This window comes from Strongylocentrotus purpuratus, unplaced genomic scaffold (genome assembly GCF_000002235.5).
Source record: "Strongylocentrotus purpuratus isolate Spur 01 unplaced genomic scaffold, Spur_5.0 spur5_scaffold_18, whole genome shotgun sequence".
Classification (NCBI taxonomy): Eukaryota; Metazoa; Echinodermata; class Echinoidea; order Camarodonta; family Strongylocentrotidae; genus Strongylocentrotus; species Strongylocentrotus purpuratus.
In genome coordinates, this window is record NW_022145603.1 from 19110956 (window position 1) to 19134431 (window position 23476).

The following is a 23476-nucleotide window of genomic DNA, read 5'->3' on the forward strand; positions in this document are numbered from 1 at the left end:
TCTCTCTCTCACTCGTTTGTCATTGCCTTCATTTTCCCCCGCTTACTTCATTCTTACCACGGAATATGTAATGTGTATGTGTAGGCCTCATTATGTTAATTAGGGTCAATGGTCAAATTGTCTCAATATATCTTCCATACGTCCATAATTATCAAAGCTAAACAGTAGAAACTTGACATATGGATAGATCATAATGGGAGAAGCAATTTATATAACAATATGACATCGTGAAAATGCATTCTTCATTATGTAAATCATTAGCATACGTATCACCTAATTCGTCAAAGTGACGAATTAAAGTCTAGTTTTTATTATTTTTATTATTATCATAATTATCATTATCATTATCATCATCATGATTATCATGATCAATGTCAGTAGAAGTAGTAGTACTAGTAGTATTAGTAGAAGTAGCAGTAGTAGTAGTAGTAGTAGCAGCAGTAGCAGCAGTAGTAGTAGTAGTAGTAGTAGTAGTAGTAGTAGTAGTAGTAGTAGTAGTAGTAGTAGTAGTAGTAGAGGAGGAGGAGGAGTAATAGTATCATCATTACTATAATTATTATTATCATTATGATTATTATTATTATTTCCTAAACAGCAACTCGAGAAGGCACAGGGGGCTTGGGATGAGACACTGATGGCAGAATGGGAGAAATACATTGACAACTTGAATGTCTCCCTCTCCGACGACTTACGGCAAGTTCGAGAGCAAGAGATGGACCAAGAAACAGAGGTCTGTCGAATTATTTTCCTTCTCCTTCCTCTTCATCTTCTTCTCTTTCCTCTTCTTCAACTTCTTTTCCTTGTTCTCCTTCTTCCTCTTCTTGTTTTGTTCTTCTTCTTCAACTTCTTTTCATCTTCTCCTTATTCTTCTTCTTCTTCTTCTTCTTCTTCTTCTTCTTCTTCTTCCTCATCTTCTTCAACTTCTTTCCCTTCTTCTTCTTCTTCTTACTCTTCTTCTTTTTTTCTTCTTCTTTCTTCTTCTTCTTCTTCTCCTACTTTATCATCATCTTCTTCTACTTCTAACTTCCCTTTTTCCTCTTCTTCTCCTTCTTCTTCTTCCTCTTCTTCTCCTTCTTCTTCTTCTTCTTCTTCTTCTTCTTCTTCTTCTTCTTCTTCTTCCTCATCTTCTTCAACTTGTTTTCCTCTTCTTTTGATTTACATATGCCTTTCAATGAAACAACGCCAGCACCCTGTTTATCAATACACCCTGAGATGCTGATGGATTCATTTAAATCCAATAAAATATTTATCTCTTTATTTCAGGAGAACGAACTAACGAGGATGTTGACTCGCATCAAGGGATTCGGTGTAAGTGAATTCGCCTCCGAACTCAGGAAACTCAAAGGAGATATCAACGTCAAAGATCAGGTCAGAAAATTTAAGGTCGACTTCAAACACGATCGCAAAACTTTCGAGAAATCAACCCAGTCGCAATTTCAATACACAATCGTACATGTCCCAAAGAAATAATTTTTGGATTACGTTATCCGTCATTATCAGGTTCGTTATTTCAACAGGTGATGACAAGGCTACTGAAATTGCCTCGATTGATTTTTCGAAAGTCTTTGCGATCGTCAGTTTATAATCATGTATTCTAAAGACATGGGAGAGGTGACTTCTTATTTTTAATTCTTGGAAAAATATTGAAAAAACTAATGCAACCTTTAAAAAAGTTGCTCCGAATGAAAGGAATGAAAGCAAAAACATTAGAGAATCAGATTAACATTAGGAACAAAGTTATTAAAGTTCAAATTTGAAATCAGTAGACCTATACATTACTAAAACACGAACAAGCCAGATCGGTAATGTAATCGGTAATGATATAGTAGTGGATCAATAATTCGTCCAATCTAAAACACTAAATAACCTAATTATCATATTTTTTTAATGTGTAACTAAGGCTCGATATTTTGGTTTTGGGAGGACCTCTAATAATGTCGGCATAATTTCACAAGTTTCTTTCGTTTATTTCGCAATCATTATTTTACTGTGATAAGAATACTTTGAATACTTTAAAAAATAATTATTTGATTACAATGCTTTAATGAGAATACTTTTAAATGGATTATTTTACTTTGATGGGAAGAAATCTCGGTTCATCACTGTTCTTTTATATTAATGACATTTATGACGCAAGTAGAGGTCTCGTGGTCGAGTGGATAAGTCATGTGACTGTGGATCACATGGTTAGCAGTTCGAGACCCACCGGCCGCGGCACTATATTATGTCCTTTGGCAAGACATTAATCTATATTTGCCTCTCTCCACCCAGGCGATGTAAATGGGTACCTGGAAGGAATCTATTCCCTCAACGCTTACGCCTTAGGCCAGCTGGGCTATAGCTACATGTAGGGTAATGATACCAATCTGTAGGCGCTTTGAGCATCCCTTGAGATGGATACGTGTGCAATATAAATGTAGCTATTACGGTCAAACCTGCTTTAGTGATCACCTGCCTGCAAAGACCACCTGTCTATAAAGACCACATTTTTTGTTTCCCTTGAAAATGGTTTCTCATTGAAACATGTACTAAAGGAACCTGTCTACAAGGACCACCTGTCTACAAAGACCACTTTTTGTGTTTCCCTTGAGTGGTCGCTATAGACAGGTTGTATTATTATTATTATCGTAATTATCATTTTTATTATTTTCTTTTGGATAAACAGAACGATACGCTTGTTGCTCGTATCATGGACCTCGAGGCTCAACTGCGCAAGGAGCGGGAAGCCCATGTCGACGCTCTAAGTCGTCGCGATCTGGAGATCGAGGAGGTTAAAGAAACCGTGGCCGTGCGCGTCCAGAAGTACAACGACCTGCTCCAGATCAAACTCCGTCTCGACAAGGAGATCGCGACCTTTCGCGCCTTGCTCGAAGGAGGGGAAGCGAGGTGTGTACTAGTTGGAAAATAATCCTTGGGGTTTTATTGCAAAAGTTCTAGTTGTATATTCATCAACGACTCCTTTAAAGGGCGTTGCAGGGATTTACACTGTTAAAATTTCGAAACTTGTGAAGGGCAAACATTTTATTTAAAGAAAACAGACAGATGGGTTAACCAACAGCCAAGCCTATGATAGGGAAGTTACTGCCCCATACTGCTGCAGCTGACCTGAGATGGCATTATGCGGCAGTGTTTCTACTACAATATGGCTTTAACACATAGAAACGTCCAACTTTTTTTGCAATTTAGAATACATGTAATAACTGCCAAAGTGATGGAGGTGCTTTATAAATACTTTTTTGTTTGTCCTCTTAAAAAGAATACTTCCATCTGATTATTGTAGGATATATCGGCGATGCATGCATGAATAATGATTACATAACTTTCATGAACATATATCAAGCATTCGTCTTGATAAGTGTTACAGTTTTGTAACAAATACCTTTATCTGCCCATGCGCAGATAGTACTTCTGAAGTGGCTTACATACTCCGCTGTCGAGAGCATCAATTTCCACGTCGCCCAAGCGTTAAACAATTGATTTACCTACTCATTATAAATTAAGAAAGAGAGCCGAGTTGAGGGAATCTTCAAATACTCCCGTGTCTAGACTCTAGAGAATCATTGGTTGTTAAAAGTGCCTTTCCCATATTCCCCAAACGTTAAACGATTCTTAATATTTACCTACTCATTTCCGGTTAAGAAAGAGATATTGTTGTTAGATTATGTTTTAAGGCAATTCAGTAAAAACTGACTATTTATGCCTTCAAATACTGCCGTGTCTAGAGAGTCATTTGTTGTTGAAGGTGCCTTTCCCATACTCCCCAAGCTTTAAACATTTCCCTTATTTCAGGTTAAGAAAGAGAGCCGTGTTGAGCGAGTCTTCAAATACTCTTGTGTCTAGAGAGTCATTTGTTGTTAAAAGTGTCGTTCCCATATTTCCCTAGCGTTAAATGGATCCGGTAACTTTGTCTCAGATTCTGAAACAAAATCCTGGATTTAGCCCATGCTGCAATGATAAGTATACACCTTTAGGTCAGTTAGGAACCCCCTGACTTTTACAAGCTGATCGCCTGTCTGATTATTAAGATATTTATGATTGATGCACGTAGGGCCGAGCATCTCGGATTTAACAGTGTTAAACGATGCCTTTAAACATTTGATTATACACCCTATTTCAGGTTAAGAAAGAGAGCCATGTTGAGTGATTCCTTTCAAGAAGACACACCTCCTCGTGAGCAGCCACAACCCAAGCGACGTCGTATCAATGATGAAGTTCAGGTTACGAGATCATCGACCACCAGCGGACTCGTGTCCATCGTCGAGACCGACAACGATGGCAACTTTATCAAACTGCACAACCATACCGACTCGGTGAGTATATGTGATTGTATTCATAATTATTATTTTCATGATTTTCTTTCCTTCTGTTCCCTTCTAATGTTATAAAATGACATTTTAACTTAAGCATGGAGATAGCCTTCGACAGAATTTTAGCCTTTGCTTGCCCCTCCACACTATATTTAATTCACCCCCCCCCCCCTTTCCCCGCTTATGTACATGAGGGCCTACATTTTATATCTATCTATTTATTATGTGCATGTTTTTATAGCTTGTATTTCTATACGTTTTATTGTTGTTATATTTTCATTAGTGCATGCCCCCCCCCCCCCCACTCAGTGTTATTTAGGGTACGCATATGCTTGTTCCCTCCTTTTGAAAACACCCCCTAAGTCCGGTGTGTAAAACGGACGTTTGTGTACTACGAGCCGGACTTTGGTGCGTGAAAAGTACCCCTTTACTGGACATTTTGGTAACACGCATGGTATCCCTCCGATCACGGAGTGGGGGGGGGGGGGGGTGGGCGGGGTGCATGAAACTAAACTTGAACTATGTTGTTTTTGAGAACGACCTGTAGATGTCTGATATATTTGCATTTAATTGTGGATAATGAATCAAGGATTAAATAAGAATAACACAAGGGTAAAACAAGCTAGGGCATTTAAATGGAGCAGTTAAAATGAAGTCAGATTGCATGCATTCCTCAGAAGCAAAAGATGTTCTTGGACGTATACCTGACATGGTTGGACCTAATAATTTTAATGTGCATTTTTCTTCTTCTCCTCCTCTTGTTTCTTTTATTCTATATTTCGTCACCATCATCGTATTCCTCACCTTATTCTCATGATCATCGTGGCTTATCATCATCATCATCATCATCATCATTATCGCCACTATTACCCAATCATCGAAATTTTCACGATCGTCATCACTATTATCATTCGTATTATCAACGTATATTATCATCATCATACCAAAACACCGACATCAATATGTCTATCATCATCATCAACACCACCACCACTACTACCATCATCCTCCTCATCATTATAATCATCACCACATCACCACCATCATCAACATCATCATCCTCATCACCCCCAACACCCAAATAATCGTCATCCTCATCTCCATCATCCTCATGCTCACCATCATCATCATCATCATCATCATCATCATCATCATCATCATCATCATCATCATCATCTTCATCATGACACCACCACCAATACCACCACCACCCAAACAGGACCAATCCATTGGAGGATGGGAACTCCAGCGTATTGTTGACGGAGGGCTCGTCGCGACCTTCACGTTCAACAACAGGTTCTCGATGAACCCGGGTCATGAGGTCACGATCTGGGCCTCGGGCAGTGGGAACAAGGTTCAAAACCCTCCCTCAGATGTGGTATCTAAGGACACGGAGAACTGGACGAAAGGGGACAGCACGGAGACGCTCCTCGTACGCCCTGATGGAGAGGTATGTGATGTGATCCAAGATTTGGTCTCAGATACTTTTTAACATTCGGACTTAAAGGGGGTGTAGCATTGCAAATACTGGTAAACGCCATCTACGACTTATTTTGGACAACTGCGCCTAAACGAATTGACTTGATTAACGGTCAGCGCGCGCTAGCGTTCGCGAAACGGACCGAAGTTCTTCTCACGCTTCGGTTTCGAGTATGTTGCACGCGCGTGAATATTTCGGTCGCGTCGTTCGTAGTCGTATTATACCCGATTGTCCTTTTTTTAAGTCACGAATGCATAATGCTGATTTTAAATGATGATTATTTTCATGACCCAGTTTCATAAATTGGTATTTAGGCGAGGAGTCAGTCGAAGGAACAAAAACAATATAATGTTACAAATGTACCGCCTAATAATCTTGCTTCCCGCGCAGCCTTTCGGTGTGACTCGTTTTTCAACATTTATCTAGTTAAATAGCACCTTTGAAACAGTACCATTATTTTGCTGAGATAAACAGTGCCTAACCCAATGTAATCGCGAGGCCAGCATTTAAGTGTATCTTTAAAGATAAAGTTGAGTTCTGGTCATGCAATTGCAATGTGAAAGAAACGTTGTGGAGTCGATCAGAAAAGGTTGATCATCTAGCATATAAGTATTGGTGTGTACTGCAAGGTTCTAGAATCATCAAAATGATAAGGAATTTGGCCCAGTCTTGATAAATTTACAAGCACTGTACACAGAAAGATGTATATGGGGCTACACGAACATGTGGCATAGCAATCCGTCCCGATTTTTATGTTGTTACATGCGATAACTAGAATATGAAAGCATTTGAAGAGCCATTCTTTTCAGGGAACATTTTCAATCTGATATTCGTCCACACTTGCATAATAACAATGATAACGCTCACAATTGTGTGTGCACCTTTTCCCAGAACTCAACATTCTCTTTAAGTCGAAAACTGTAAGGGGTCTTACACAATGAAGCATGGCTTAATCACTTCATTTATTTTCCCATCATTAGGTGATGGCTAAATGCACTGAACTACGAGAGCACGTCCATGGCGAGTTTATCGAGGTAAGATATTAGCTGATTTTTTTTTTGTTCAATTGTGAGAAGCAGCTACATGTATTTTATTTTTATAAAAAAATAGAATAAAGAGAATAGTCTGGTAGTTGTTGCTGTAGTTGGTAATTCATTTTGCATTTGACATCTCAAAGCCAACATAAGAAGCTCCATTTTCTGTGAATTTAGTAAAGATTTTTAGCCTTTTTAGTACCATTGAGCCAATAATTCGTCCCTATTTTCACGAAGTGGCGGTAGTGAATGAAAATCGCATACAATTTGCGTGCGGATTTTCCTCACTACAGTCGCTTCGTGAAAACAGGAACGAATTGTTTGAATATGTAATATCTATGGAACCTAAAAAAGAAAAACATATACATGTACATGAAGTATTCAGTCATTCTCTCTCTCTCTCTCTCTCTCTCTTTCTCCTTTTCTCTATCTTTCACCCTCTCTCTTTCTCTATCTTTCATTCTCTTTCTCTCTCTCTTTTTCTTTCCCCATCTTTCTCTCTCTCCCTCTTTCTCTTTCTCTCTCTCTCTCCCTCCCTCCTTCTCTCTCTCTCTCTCTCTCTCTCTCTATCTCCCTCCCTCTCTCTCTCTCTCCCTCTCTCTCTTCTTGTTTTCATTCTCTCTTCTACAGACGGAAGCCAGGGAGTTCCGACCATGTTTGGTAATGTGATCAGGTATCCCGGTGACGGCTGGAAGTTTCTAATCAGTATCAGTTTGTCAGTCATTCACTGAAATATATCGATTAACCATTGTCAGATCCAGGGTTGTTGTTGCTTTGTTTTGTTTTTAGCCGATTTTGAGTACTCGCAGTGAAATCTTAGGCTAAGTAAAAAAAAAAACATACATGTTTAGCGTCCCCCGCCCGCTTCCTTTTTGGGGGCCGCCTCCTTTTTTTTTCTTTTTTTTAAATAATTTTTTTAAATAATTTGATATTCTTCAATGAATTAAAACATGAAAAACATACTGCTAAAATGATCTATTTCTGTTGTTTTTTTTTAATTATTTTTTTTAAATACCGGCGGCTATCTTGAAAAATAGCCCGACTGTCCGGAAAAATGTACCGAGCGGCCATTTTGAAAGAAAAAAAGGGAAAAAAAAGGGCCTCCTCCTTCCTATTTTTCAAAAAACAGGACGCTAAACGTGTTTTTTTTTTTACCATAATTGCGAGAAATTTATTGTTTTTTTCTCAATGATTGTGACCTGTTAAATTTGTAATGATTATTATGCATTTATTGGAAAATCAAATACAAAATATTCAAACAACAATAAAAGTATATACTATCATAGATTTACATTTTAAAAATGTGTCAACTGAAATACAAAAGAGTACATAGATATCATGAAAAGCTTGAAAGTATGAAGGTAAATCAAAGAATCTAGATGAATATAGAGGCCAAAAGTTTACTATCATAAGCATGAATGCTCGAGTCGATTCAATAGCACTCAAGGATAGTATTTTGACTAAAATACTGTGGGTGAACTTTCGAATGGAATATATAGGACACGAAAGAGCAAGAGTCAACTATTTCAGGGTTCATGCTCCCTTTTGTATAACCCTGAAATGAATGTTCATGATTTTTTTATACATTTTGGAAAATCCTATTTTGTAGAACGCTAGAGGGCGTCACAAAATGAGACGAACCAGAGCCATTGTGAAAGGTCACTGACAGGTGAATATCTCATCAAACCAGCTTTCAATTAACATAAGAAAAACGGGATCATGGGGGACCAATGGTCACGTACTGATTAGGCATTGTTTGCTATTTAGAGGGCGCAGAGTAGCTATGAATAGTGCAGTGAGGCATTAATAACCGCGTTTTGAAATTAATTTGATATTGTGTTTTGTATATCTTGTTACTAGCAGTTCATTCAATGTTTAACACTTTTAGAATGATTAGTTGCTTTGGACTAGAGAAATTGTAGGTTCGTATTTTGGGCTCGACCCGGGGGCTCGACCCGGGGGCTCGACCTAGGGGCTCGACCCGGGGGATTCCTTGTAATGCTGGAGCGCCGTAAGAGCAGTATAAAGCAAGGGTAACAAATTGTGGAGGGCCAGGAGTGTCGAGTCTGACAGACAAGAGCGCTGTACAAGAACCCACTTTTAGTTGTATTATTATTTGTGTTAATAGTGTTTATAGTCATGAGGTGGACATTAAATTTTAGTTTAGTTATGAGATTTCCATTTCAGTCACACGGACATTGATTAACGATAAAGTGGTGTGGAATCGATAAGAAAAATTGATCACGTAGCATATAAGTATTGGTGTGTACTGCAAGGTTCTGGAATCATCAACATGATAAGAAGTTGGCCAAGACTTGGTAAAGTAGCAAGCACTGTACACAGAAAGATGTGTAGGGGACTACACAAACATGTGGCATAAAAACCGGGCCTCATTTTTAAACTGTTACTTGTCATATTTAGAATATGGAGGCGTTTGAAGAGCCATGCTTTTCAGGGAACATGTTTTCTCTGATGTTCTTCCACACTTGCATAATAACAATGACAACGCTCACAACTTATTTTTCACCTCCCCCCTGAACTCAACCTTCTCTTTAAATCAATTGCAAAGATAATTAAAAAGTGTGCATTTTTACCCAAACATTTCGGAATTTTTTAGTTTAAAGCTACCATGTTTGTTTCCAATCTTTATTTAGGGTTGTCTGGTCTTTGTATTTTTTATACATATATATTTTGTTATGTGTAATTAAAACTTTTAATCTTTGAATGTTAGCTTTGTCTTTGCTATGTTGTTATTGTTTGGTTTCGCATATTTATGTGACGTAATGCTTGAATATATTGCACTCTCCTATTACTTTCGAGCACTTTCGACTTTTTTTTATGAGGGTAAATATCTTGACAAGACCGGCTTTGTCTCTTATGGTACCTTGATTCTATGTATAATGATTTGAATATGTGCTGTATTTAGGATTTGTATGTGTATTTGCTTTTATTGGAATTAAATGAACTTGAAATTGAACTTTATTCTTGATTTGCAAACTGAATTTTGGGAGTCATTATTCTTTTAGTGTTTCATTTTAGTGTTCTTTCATATTTTCGTTCAGTTTCTTTGTAGTATGAAATATTTTTTAAATATCAAGAGATTTTCCTACAACACAATCAAATGACCGTTGAATCACAGTTGAAGTTGAATATTTTTTTGATTGTTAAGACAGATGTATATTTTATTCAAAATCTTTTAATAATGAAATATGTTTTTTAGACAAGAAGATACATTCAGTAAAGCGTAATTATTGAGTAAGCTTACAATGATAATTGACTATCAGGAAAGTAAAAGTATCAGCAAAGTAGTAGTAGTACTAGTAGTAGTAGTAGTAGTAGCAGTAGTAGCAGTAGTAGAAGTAGGCATATTATTGGTAGTGGTTGTAGTGGTTATAGTAGTAGCAATACGTCGCCGCCCCCACAAATACAACAACAAAAAATGCAATAAATTATCAATAATTCATTGCATTTTGCCCCGACCCCTAACATAAACAAATCCTTTATGTGGGCATGCCTTGAACCATAATGCATGGCCCTACAGAGGAATTGTTCATATTGGGGACTGTGGGGGGGGGTGCAATGAATTATTGATAATTTATTGCAATTTCTTTGTTTTTTTTGTTTTTTTGCCTTGTGGGGGCGGCGACGTGCCGTAGCCCCCGCTGTGTACAGTCATCATTCAGTGGCTAAGCAATGGGTTCGTTACTTGTGAGGCCCCAGAATAAAAACCGCGTCGATCAGCTATAATATTATATATTATATAATATATTGCCCTTTTGTGAGTCATTAATCCTTATTACTGTCAGTTATGACTTAATGACGTAGGTCCCCTAGTGTATTAGCATAGTAGCACACACATACTTTAGCAGTCACGCAAGACAAACACTCGTAAGTTATTATTCAATACAATCTAAGAATGTATACTATTATTTAGATCTATTATGAATAAATCAATGTCAAAATCATTCCATAAATTGGGGTAAAAATAATTATTCCAGCTTTATGACCAACGGTGTAGTATTTATTAGTAGTTGTAATAGAAGTAGAATTGGTGGTTGTAGTAATAGTAGTAGTAATAATAGTAGTATTAGTGGTTGTAGTAGGGGTAGTAGCAGTAGTAGTTGTAGAAGTAGTAGTAGTAGTAGTAGCAGCAGCAGTAGTAACAACAGTAATAGTAGTAGTAGCACTGTAGCAGTAGAAGCAGCATCAGTAGTAACAGGAGTAATAGTATAGTCGTATTGGTTGTAGTAATAATTGCATTAAAAGTACATGTAGTAGATGTAGTGGTTGTACTGGACGTAGAAGTAGTAGTAGTAGAATAAGTAATAGTAGTGGTAGTAGAAGTAGTTGTAGTAGTGGTAGTAGTAGTAGTAGTAGTAGTAATACTAGTAGTAGTAGTAGTAGTAGTAGTAATACTAATAGTATTATTATAAGTAGTAGAAGTAGTAACAGTATAATAAGTTGTAATAGAAGTAGTAGTAGTAGTAGTAGTAGTAGTAGAATTATTATCATTATTATTATTATTATTATTAATAGTAGTAGTAGAAGTACTAGTAGAAGTAGCAGCAGAAAAGCTAGTAGCTTTTGAAGCACTATAAGTAGTAACAGTTGTTGTTGTAGATGCCCGTGTTGTTGATGTAGAGTCGTTAAATTCAAAGAAATTTACGTGGTATCATCGTGATCTAAATCAATTTAAAGTAATAAGCACAAAACACTATGACGTGAGAACGCAATTTATACCTTTTCTCCCTGTGTATATATCCACAATTTCATCATGTGTTTAGCGGGCAACCCCTTCGCTACTAGGTATTGATCCTTAAACCTTTCACATTGGGTGTCATTGATGAGTCTCCCGTTTGACACGGTGTACTTTCCCCACGCGAAGTGTCTCGTCCGGGTGAGCGGAATCCCGAGCTCACGCATGCAGAACGACACGAAAATATCCTCCCACGGAAAGAGCGGGAGACGTTGTGCAGTGTCAAAAATCCTGGCCGCAACGTCTAACGAGAGAAAATACCCGGCTCCTCCCATGTAGTAGGAGTCGTAGTGAGTGAGGTTGTAGACGTGGGTCGGGGTATAGTATTTGGATTCTTTAGTGCGCACCACACGGACGCGTTTACCTTTCATACCGGCGGTGAAATCCTCAGGTGGCGACAGCAGCAGGAAGGTCGTGACCTTTTCAACATTTAGTATGATATCGTCGTCAGCTTTCATCATAAAGACAGCATTTCCGCAATAATTCGTCACCCATTTTAAAACCATGACCGTCTTTCGCGTAAGATTTAGATACGAATCGACGAAGTTCTCTTGCACTATATCCCCGTAGAGGGCGGACTCGGCTTCGATTTTAGCTTGCAAGGCGATATCTTTTGCCGCGCCGATCATGAATACGACACGAACCATTGAAGCGCCCTCTTCCGATGCTGGCCATGCCGATTCATTCCCGTAACTATTCCTAATGACGTCACGTCTCTCTCTATTCTGTGGAGCGGTGAGAACGCATATGACAAGAAGAATCTCCTTAGGAAGGTGTGGAGAAACGTTACATTTCTGATGAGGGTTGATAAGATATTCATAATCATGAATATCTACTTCAGCTATCCAATTATCTGTTGTAAACTCAGACTCAGAGTCAGAGCTCCTCTCGGTATCATACTCCATGACGTCATACTGAACCGCATTTCGTAAGGTCGAACTCTTGTAGCTGTCAGCTAATTTACTCGTGGGCATTGTTGCATTCTCCGTGGAGGCCATGCGCACAAACCGTAAATCTTTCATGAGCGCAGGTTCTGACGTATTAGCCGCACGCAGCGCATGCGCATGGAGTTGAACTCTCTCCTCGTACTGCTTCATGAGTTGCTTCAGGCGAAACACGTGTTCGTCCACAGTCTCAGGATCCCCCTGCGTAAAGCCTTCACGGGTCTGCCATAGAAGTATCGGCACCAAAGTGGAGATAACAATTACCCGAACCAACTGACGCAGAGTTCTCCTGACATTGGTCATTTTACTACCGCAGAGGGAGTTAAATCCGTTTTCATCAAGAGCCGTTTGCCTCAGTCTGTCATGTGGGGACAAAAAAAGAGTTAGTTTCAGTATTACGATGTATCCATTACCTATGAGTTGAGAATAATTTAATTGTTTTTATATCTATTCGTCTGACCTAAATGATCACAATCTTTTTCAACGGATTTTTGTTAATACCAGTTTGTAAATTATTAAACTAGTCCTTCGATTATTTGTGTAGGGGTGGGGGGTCCAATACGTTAACAATTTTGTTTGTGGAAATATACTTGATTACACGGCTATTGAAAGAGACGTCTATTACTATAAATTTTTGATCCACAATTCTCACATGTTAAAGCGAATTAATGATTTTCCAAACAAAAGGCTAGCAGATAATATAGGCCCTACTGTCATTGATTGGGGGAGTTTGGCCAACCCGGTTCAAGTTGGACACAATATGGCGACTGCTGCTTTGTTGGGCAAGGGCAAAACAAAATAATATACGCCATGTTGTGACCCAGTGAAACCAAGGGCGCGTTCATGCTTGATTTTGACGGCCAGAATCAGGCATCTGTTACGCGTTTAGTTTAAAACACGATTGCGTTCATGCTCACTTTTGTAGAATCACCGAAAAACGGCGATCACGATCGCCGATCGTAAACTCACAAAAAGATGCGTTTACAATTTGTAAACGCGTTTAAATGGGGTCAACGCACTGACTTCTAGTGGGTCTACGTAGCATGCGCACACATGTTTGCGAATCCAGCTGAAGGCCACCCAAGGAGAATTGCCTGGAGAAGTGAGCATGAACAGTGCACCGTGGAACTGCGATTACGATGAGCGTTTACGATGAGCGTTACAAATCGCTCATTCTGCCTTCAAAATCAAGCATGAACGCGCCCCAAGTTGGCCCAACTCTGTGTATAGATGGCTCTGCTCGTGGATATAGGGCAGCGCCCCCTCCACGTTCGTGTATAGTACGTCAAGGGTAAACCTATTTTGTCATGCTTTGATTAATCAAGAAGCCAAAAAGAATCTAAACGAGTGAATGTGGGCTTCTGCAACATTTACATTGTGACTACCAGGGTCAGTTGACGGTACAGAGAGACATCCTGAAAGATATGTATATACACTGTTGGTCATAATGGTGGAATCATTTTTTTTAACCCAATTTATGGAATGATTTTGACAATGATTTGAATAGGCAATTTCTAATTGATCTGGATAATAGGATATACATTCTCATGTTTTATTGAATAATAATTTGTGAGTATTTTTGACGTGACTGCTAAATAATGTGTGTGCTACTATGCTAATCAACTAGGGGACCTACGTCATAATTCATAACTGACAGTAATGAGGATTAATTCCTCATAAAAGGGCACTAATATAGCATATCGACACGGTTTTGATCCTGGGGGCTCACAGTAACGAGGCCATTGATAAGCCACTAAATCATGACTTTACGCAGCGGGGGCTAGGGTACGTCGCCGCCCCCCAAATAAAAAAAACAAAGAAAATGCAATAAATAGTCAATACTTCATTGTATTTTGACCCGATCCCCAACATATAAAATCCTCTATGTGGGCATGCCTTGATCCATAATGCATGGCCCTAAAGAGGGTTTTTTCCCGTTGGGGACCGGGGGGGGGGGATGCAATGAATTATTGATAATTAGACGAACATATGAAGTGAAAAAAATTACCGGTAGTCATTAAGTAAACATGGTCATTAGCAGGACATTTGTGTGTCCTGTTAACGATTGAACAATATAAGTACTGCCCTCTACGTACATTTACAGGCAGAGGAAACACAAGGGACTCCCAAGAAACAATACGTTTAATCAGTAGTCATTTGTTTAATTAGTAATATTGTTTTGAATTAAGGGCTAGGGTTAGGGTGATATATACCAGTTTTTTAAGATGTCCGGTTAATGTACCATTCGGGGTTGTATATAGATGCCCTGTTAATACAACATGTAGGGTTATATATACATATATATATATATATATATATATATATATATATATATATATATACATAATATAACGTAACAATATTATGTGCTTTCGGGCGAGAGTACATTATCTTCAACAAAAAAATATATAAATATAGATAGAGAGATAGATATATCAACATGCATCGGACAGGTGATGACCCCACCCCCCCCCCCCCCCATAAGTTGGACAAAATGAAAAGGTGGACCCAACCCCCTGTGCCCCTTTCGGATCCTCCACAGATTAATTAATAATTTTCAGAATAGTTTAAACGTGTACCTACCTGTCAGAGTCTAATAATCCAATTCACCAAGCCGAACAAACTTGAAGAGTCGGGATGTGTCAGCAGCACTTTCAGCAACTTCAGATATTTAAAGTAAATATCGGTGTACATGTAGTTCCGATTCTCCGGCGTATTATTGTTTATGGTTAACTACACGTCTCGTTTAAGTCTCATCAGGTTCTCATAGATCCGATCCGGCTAATAGGTTATGGTCTAGAGCATGTGCCTTTTAAGTCTCCACTTGCGTTTCGAGGATTTTGAAAATGATAATTTGTCATTAAAATTCTACGACCAATCACTAGATCATTTTCAAAACAATATAGAGCGACCAACATCCTATGAACCGTATTGAATGGATCAATAAACATAAATAACCGCCCATCATCATATGGTAGGGGAAATATGAATTTGGTTTTTCTTCAATTTTGACAAATTAATATTAATTGACAGGTTTAATTGGCAAGGTAAAGTCTTGATGATACACCTTTGTTTATCGTATTTTCATAATTAATGACGAGGTGAGATTTAGCATTCACGGAGTTGCACGTGGCCGTGGAGTTCCCGGTTCAAAATCCTACCCGGTTTGCCAACATTGTTCATGTATTATTGGCAAGTTAAAACGTAAAAGCCCGACACGACGCAATTCTAAATACATACAGAGCGAATTCTGTCTGTGTAGACGCGTTATGAAATCCCAATTTAGGGGAGTGTTTCACGAAGACTAAGATCGACTTTAAGTCAGACTTAACTATGACAGGCCATTCATGCCACTAGTTGCTCTCACCATTTGTCTTTCAATATATTTTTTCCTACAAACAATAATAAACTATAAAAATTGTAAATTCTGTAGATTTGTGACCACGATTGGTACGTCCCTTGAAAAACCAATGTAGGTAAAGGATGAGAGAAAATAGTGGCATGAACGGTCTGCCATAGTTAAGTCCAACTTAAAATCGATCTGTTAGTCTTGTGAAACACCCCCCTGATGTCAAAGTCAGTCAATATTATTTCGAGCGGACAAGGTCAAGGTTCAACGTTCACTTAATGACAAATAATTATCGAACACGCTGTCTGAATTCTTGCCAGGAAGAGACGTCAATACTGCGAGAGACGGAGAGAGAGAGAGGGGGGAGGGTGTGTGAAGAATATAGAGAGAAAGAGAGAGAGAGAGAGAGAGAGAGAGAAAGGGAGAGAAGAAAAAGAAAGAGAAAGAGAGAGAGAGAGAAGAAGAGAGAGAGAGAGAGAAAGAGGGAAAGAGAGAGATTAAAAAAAAGAGACAGAAAGAGACAGAGAGACAAGGAGAGAGAAAGAGAAAGAGAGAGAGAGAGAGAAGAAGAAGAGAGAGAGGGGGAAAAAAGAGAGAGAAAGAAAGAAAGAGAGAGAGAGAGAGAGAAGAAGGGAGAGAGAGAGAGCATAGATCATGACTGTAAAGTATGCATACTAATCAAGTACAATCACCATTATTTCATAGACACCGTCAACTGTCAAATCTCTTGCCAATACGTTAACATATTTTTACTGCATGTTAATCCGGAGCGTGTCTACGATATGTCGAAATGTTGTGGGCCTGTTTGACGGTATTTTCACGTAAAAAACTGTAGTATGATAATGAAGTAAAAACACAAAGTCATGATCATAATGGACCGGAACTTGCCAAGATCTCAAACATTAGCGAGTGCAATATATTTCCGGAAAATAATAAAGATATATATAATTTATGCATAAATTAGCGATCGGGGGGGTCAGAAGAATGAACTTGAACAATTATCTTTCATTAATCGACAGAAGAAAGAGATTTATTCAAGGTGTGAGTGAAGTTTCATATGATATTCTCTCAAATCTTGCTACGAGGTCAGAATATTACTGCATGTTTTCCCGCCAGAACATATAGATTATGATAGGCTTATTATCATGATTTTGATGAATGTGTAGGCTATACAAACGTGTACTTTGCAACAAGAAAATCGCAATCTGGCCATGAAAATTCCGAACTTCAAATAAAAGACGGGGGAAGGGGATATAATCAAGGATTACGTGTTGATGGTTTACGAATCGGCGAAGTTAAATATTACTTCCGCTTCTGAATGAGTAGAGGCTTTAAATCTGATAATAAATGAGATTATGATTGAAAGCGATAGATTAACCTTGCGATGACACAGACAATAGCGGGGAATCATTTGATAATATGATGGTTTATTGCCGTTCGGTCTACAACCAGTTCGTCCACTATCCAATTGGTCTATTCCCATACGTTGCACACCCGGCTGCAAATGATCAGGAGCAGTACTCCCGGAGGAACTGTCTCCGTTTCACCGGGCTGGAGGAGTCTGTGAAGGAAAACACCGATGAAGTCGTCCTGCACCTCGCCAACACCATTCTTCAAGTCCCCATCACAAAAGAGGACATTGAGCGGAGCCATAGGGTTGGCATGAAAGATCGGGAGCCAACGTCAGGGGGGCGTCGTCCTCATCCCCGACCCATCATTGTCACTTTTTCATCATACGGGAAGCGCCAGCAAATAATACAAAACCGACGGAAGCTGGCAGGCCAGAGGAAGTCCATTCAAGAGGACCTCACCAGAACCAATGCTGACCTTCTCAAGCAGGCAAAAACTTGCAGCAAAGTGAAGGTCGCTTGGACTACTGATGGCAGAGTTATTGCCCTCACCGAAACCGGTGATAAAAAGGGCATTAACTCTGCTGAAGACCTTAGAAGGCTGAGATAGACCTTTATTTCGTGAACATGTTTACATTATTCACATATTTATGCTCCTGGCTGCATCTATGCATGTATGCCTTGTAATCTCCAAAGATTTCTGACTTTTTTTGTTTTTACTTCTTTCCTTACCATCCTTTTATTCTTTCTTATTCATCCTACTTTTCTATATTCTTTCACAATGTGTATCTTTACCGCTACCTTTGTTTTTATATTTGTTATATCTACTCATATTCATGTATTGTGTGTGTGTGTCTTTTTGTGTGTGAATGTCTGTGTGTGCTTTGTTATGTATGCATGTGTGCTGTTTGTGTGCGTGTTTGATAGGTCCATCTTGAGTAGTCTTTTTCAAGACTTGTATGTGTATAGAGTTTGTTGTGCCATTGGTTTTCTAAATAATTAATAATGGATACTATTGTTGAAGAAGATGTGAACATAATGCTAAGAGATTGTGCATATGTTGATTGCGGTGCATTTCAACAGAATCTACTTGGAAATTTTGATCTTTTGCATGTAAATGCCAGAAGTTTATGTAAGAATTATGATGATTTGTTACAATAATTGTTGTCTTGCTTAAAGCATGATTTTTCTGTAATAGGTGTCTCTGAAACTTGGTTTAAAACTACAACTGATATAAATATGTTTCAGATACCTGGCTATTCTTTTGTTCATATATGTAGACCAGAAAAGATCGGCGGTGGGGTATGTTTGTACATTAAAGATAATTTGGAATTTAAATTACGTGTAGATTTATCTGGGTCAAATTCAGGGTATGAAATTGTTTTTGTTGAAATAACAAGCTTCAGTAAAAAGATTTTTGTTGGATGTGTATATAGGGCTCCTAACGTTGATAGTACATCCTTTGTTGAAACTTTAGAACTTCAGCTACAGATATTGAGTAAAGAAAACAAGGAGATATATATAATGGGTGACTTCAACATCAATTTATTGAATTATAATAATGATCATAGTGTTAAAGATTTTGTCGATTTTATGTATTCATTTGGATTATTTTCTCTTGTCACTAAACCTACCCGTATAACTGAAATCAGTGCAACATTGATTGACACTATTTTCACAAACTGCATTCAAAATGAGTTTAGCTCAGGTGTAATATGTTCAGATATTTCAGATCATATGCCTATATTTTGTATAAAAAAGGTCTCTGTAGTAAGTTCTGTTAAGAGAGATGGACGGGTTTTGAAGCGGAAAATAAATGATAAAACAATCTCTAGGTTCAAGCAACACTTGACTGAAGTTGATTGGAAGGCTCTGCCTTCACTGGAAGGCGTCAATGATCTATACGAACATTTTCTACAAATATTTCTAAACTTATATAATTTATGTTTCCCATTAGTTGAGGTAACATTAAAGAGTAAATGTAAAAAGCCTTGGGTAACTCATGTTTTGTTGAACTCAATAAACCGCAAACATAAGCTTTATGGTAGTTATGTCAAGAGACCAACAACTGAGAATAAAAAGAAATATGTTGATTATAAGAATGTCTTGGTTAATACTCTTCGTATAGCCAAGCAAAATTATTACAATGATTTGTTCCACAGTGTTAAAGGCGATATAAGAAAAACTTGGTCTCATATCAATGAATTGTTAGGTCGGTCAAATAGGCATTCACTTCCTCAAGAGATGGATTTTAATGGAGTACTCCTATCATCTGCCAAGGATAAGGCAGAAAGTTTTAATAAATATTTCATTGGACTACCCATGAAAATCAGTACAGATATCCCTCAAGTACCACAATCTTTTCGTGATTATATGAAACAGTGTGAAGATAATGCATCTATGTTTCTAAAACCAACTTCAAACTCCGAGATCATTGATATTGTGTCATCTTTGAAACCATCTATATCTAGTGGTTCTGATGATATTTCACCTAGAATTATAAAGGAGTGCATTCACCTTTTTATTGATCCCTTATGTAAAATCTTTAATATGTCTTTATCTCAGGGAGTTGTTCCAGATAAACTCAAGGTAGCTAAAGTGGTACCAGTATATAAAAAAATCTGACCGTAAAAATGTCATTAATTATAGACCAATAGCACTGTTACCAATCTTTTCTAAAATTCTTGAGAAAATAATTTATAAACGCTTAAATGAGTTTCTATCTAAAAAGAATATCTTGATTCCTCAGCAGTGCGGTTTTCGTAAGCACTTCTCCACACAAATGGGTGTGTTTAATTTATTAAGTAATATCATAAAAGCTATTGATGGAGACAAGTATTGTCTGGGGATGTTCTTAGATCTATCTAAGGCGTTTGATACCATTGACCATGGTATCCTCCTCAGGAAACTAGAGCATTATGGAATACGTGGTGTAGCATTGTCTTGGTTCCAAAGCTATTTGTTTGACAGATCTCAATTTGTTGTGGTGGATGGTAGTAGTTCCCAACTTGCTTCTATTAAATATGGTGTACCTCAGGGTTCTGTTCTTGGTCCCCTGTTGTTTTTAATTTATATAAATGATATAATACACTCGTCAACATTATTCTCATACTCCCTGTTTGCTGATGATACCAGCTTGCTGCTGGTTGATAAGAAGGCTGAAGATTTATTACTAATTGCAAATCAAGAGATTCAGAAACTGTATGCATGGTATTGTTGTAATAAGTTATTATTGAATGTTCAAAAGACCAAATGTGTTATTTTTCGCTCAAAGGGTAAAAAGCTTCCCGATGGTATTACTTTTCTTAATGTTGGAGGCCATGATGTTGCGCTTAGTGAAAATGTTCAGTTCTTAGGGTTAACTATGGATGAACATTTATCTTGGAAGAATCATTTAGATGTTGTATGCACTAAGTTGTCTCGAAGTGTAGGTGTCATTTTTAGATTGAAATTTATTTTACCTGAAAGAGTGCTGATAACATTATATAATAGTATTATTCTTCCTTATTTGACATATTGTAATGTTGCTTCGGGAAACACTTTTAAGTCATATCTTGATAAGTTAAGAGTATTGCAGAAGAAGGCAATAAGGCTTATTACTAATTCTAATTATAGACATCCAAGTTCTCCATTGTTCCTTCGATTAAGAATGTTACCACTAAGTGGACTTGTGTCAATCAATTGCGTATTGTTTATGTATAAACTTCAGTTTATGCCTCATGAATGTACGTTAAAAGATTTATTCCGTAAAAACTCACAAATTCATAATTATAATACACGTCAAAGGGGTCTTATTCATCAGCCTTTTGCAAGAACAAATATCACTCTGACCTCTTTCCATATCTCTTGCATCAAAGAATGGAACAGTTTGCCTGATGATATAAAATATAGTACAACTCTTTCTAGGTTTAGAAGGTTATCTAAAACGTACCTACTTGGAAGACTGACATAATTCTACTTTGTATCTTAATAATTTTTCATTCTCAAATGTTTATAGACCACTAAGGACTGTGTGTGTGTGTGTGTGTGTGTGTGTGTGAGGGTGCGCGCGTGTGTGTGAATATTTTTTTGTGTTCTATATTTTGTAGCTTAGTTTGTTTCCATCCCTTGTATAAACATTACATTCTTTTTATTCACCTTGCCATATCGTAAATGTATGTATTTTGTTGACTATAGGGCCCCGCTCACAAGCTTAGCTTCTACAGGGGTCCTAAAACCATTCACTTAATGATGTACTATTACCAGTCTCTTTTTCATGTAAAAGATTATATCATGTTTTGTGTGGTTTTGAATAAATAAACTTGAACTTGAACTTGATCTACTATCTATATGATCCAAGAGTCTTTCAATCATAAATGATTATTACAGGGATCCGGGACCTTGGACCTTTAAACAAATTATTGATTTAGCTAATGCTGCAATGATATTGATGAACCTTTAGGTCGGTCAGGAACCCCATGACTTTTACAAGCCGATCGCCAGTCTGATTATCAAGATATTTATGATTGAAAATCGAAATCAAATTTTGCGTTTTCCAAACGGTTTTCATTACACTATACAGTCTATTGGGGGAAACGAGTATGGTAAAACCGGTCACTCAAAGATTTTTACTTTTTGGAGGCACTTCTTGATCATTTTGAAGAGCAATTTTGTGTAGGGCTTCAATGTAACACCATATCACAGACATTGATAACACGTAGGGCCGTGTATCTCAGATTTAACATTGCTAAACGATCCCTTTAATGGATAGCAGCCGAAATCTGCGATTAGACCGACTGGAAATTAGACTAAATGAGCAACATTCATAATATTTAGTAGACTTACTAGAGAGTAGACCAAATGGATGTTAGACCAAATGGCTATTTGACCAAAGTAATGATAAGTAGACGAAAGTGTTATTAGACCATGTGGATAGTAGACCAAATGGCAATTCACCAATCAGGTCGCAACTACCGCCAACCAGGGACTTGTTAGTGATAGTACACTTGGTAGGGCTAATAAATAACGACTGACAAAAGGGGACATTAGAGGGAGGCATGCGGATATAAAGGACAGAGCTGGAGAGGGAAAAGAGAGGGGGGGGGGGGGGGGGGGGGACCCCGACGGGAATGCAACCACAACAACAGCCAATACAGTCTAGCTAAAACGCCGATTTATCGTTAATGAGCTATATAACCGCGACGATTGACCGTTGAAGGTTTTTTTTTTCTCATTTAATTAATTTATTCATTTACTTATTCATTTACTTATTCATTCATTCATACACTTATTCATTTATTTATTCATTCATTAATTCCTTCATTCATTCATTCATTTGTGAGCCGAATGCCTATTACGCCTGACTGCACCGAATTTGCTTGTTTACATAATTATCCGATTCTTTTCTCTCCAAAACCCCTCCCCTTTCCTCTCTCTCTCTCTCTCTCTCTCTCTCTCTCATCTCTCTCTCTCTCTCTCTCTCTCTCTCTCTCACTCTCTCTCTCTCTCTCCCGCTGCTAATTGAATAAGGGAATGCGACCAAAATCTGTGTGAATGAACTTGGAAGAAATTAACGTTGTTAACAGCTGCCATCGCATCTGTCGTTTTGTGGCCATATTGTTTGGCAGTAGTACTATATACTCCACTTTCATAAGGAACTGTTATTTTGTGTTCTGTGGTTTAGTGAACATAAGCAGCATTTCATGACCTAGCTTTTTCTGTCCCATGTTTTGGCCATAATACCCTTTAGTTCCGTATTTTGTTTATAATAACGTAAGAAAACTACTGTATAGCAATATTCTGAAGCCTGGGATTTCTATGTCGTAGGATATCATAATATATTGTGTATGTAAAGTTGTTTGGTTCTTTGTACGTTTGTAAAATATGAGCAAAACAAATCCCCGATATTGGACAATAAATTGAAATTAAAAATATCATGATTCTGGGTCAACTAGCCTTAACCGTAGTTTGCATCCATCACCCCTTGTCAGTCGCTTGGCGTAACAGTGTCTGTACTTTGCGACTACAGTGACGTCATACCGCATAGGCTGTGTACTTTAGCTGTTCCGTACGCTGCAGGTATTGGCAGAACTAGGTTCTGCTCTAGGCTTTACTAATTGTGATTAAGTGTCGAATTGGGGTCTGTGCCTCCATGCAGACTACTCTTACCGCCCCCTAATAACTAGCCCCGCGGTATAGAAAACATTTGATGTGTTGTGGCCATGCATAATTGAGCATGTATGGGAATAAAACTGAGGTTTGTTTTTTTGTAGCGTCGA

The 23476-nt window shown here is 37.9% G+C and overlaps 2 protein-coding genes across 2 annotated transcripts in view; one reads left to right on the forward strand and one right to left on the reverse strand.

Annotated features, from left to right (window-relative positions):
• LOC576396 (lamin-B1-like) overlaps positions 1 to 7670 on the forward strand; it is a 28237-nt gene extending 20567 nt beyond the window's left edge. The window contains exons 4-10 of the mRNA XM_030988816.1: positions 596 to 730; positions 1264 to 1368; positions 2666 to 2886; positions 4118 to 4310; positions 5527 to 5757; positions 6768 to 6821; positions 7452 to 7670. Coding sequence (XP_030844676.1) covers positions 596 to 730; positions 1264 to 1368; positions 2666 to 2886; positions 4118 to 4310; positions 5527 to 5757; positions 6768 to 6821; positions 7452 to 7490 — 978 coding nt within the window. The 3' untranslated portion in view covers positions 7491 to 7670. The remainder of the gene's footprint in view (positions 1 to 595; positions 731 to 1263; positions 1369 to 2665; positions 2887 to 4117; positions 4311 to 5526; positions 5758 to 6767; positions 6822 to 7451) is intronic.
• Positions 7671 to 11555: 3885 nt separating this feature from the next.
• LOC100891771 (beta-1,3-galactosyltransferase 1-like) lies at positions 11556 to 12824 on the reverse strand. Its single transcript, XM_003728566.1, has one exon. It carries the CDS (start codon positions 12822 to 12824, stop codon positions 11556 to 11558), a length of 1269 nt encoding a protein of 422 aa, XP_003728614.1.
• Positions 12825 to 23476: the final 10652 nt, after the last annotated feature.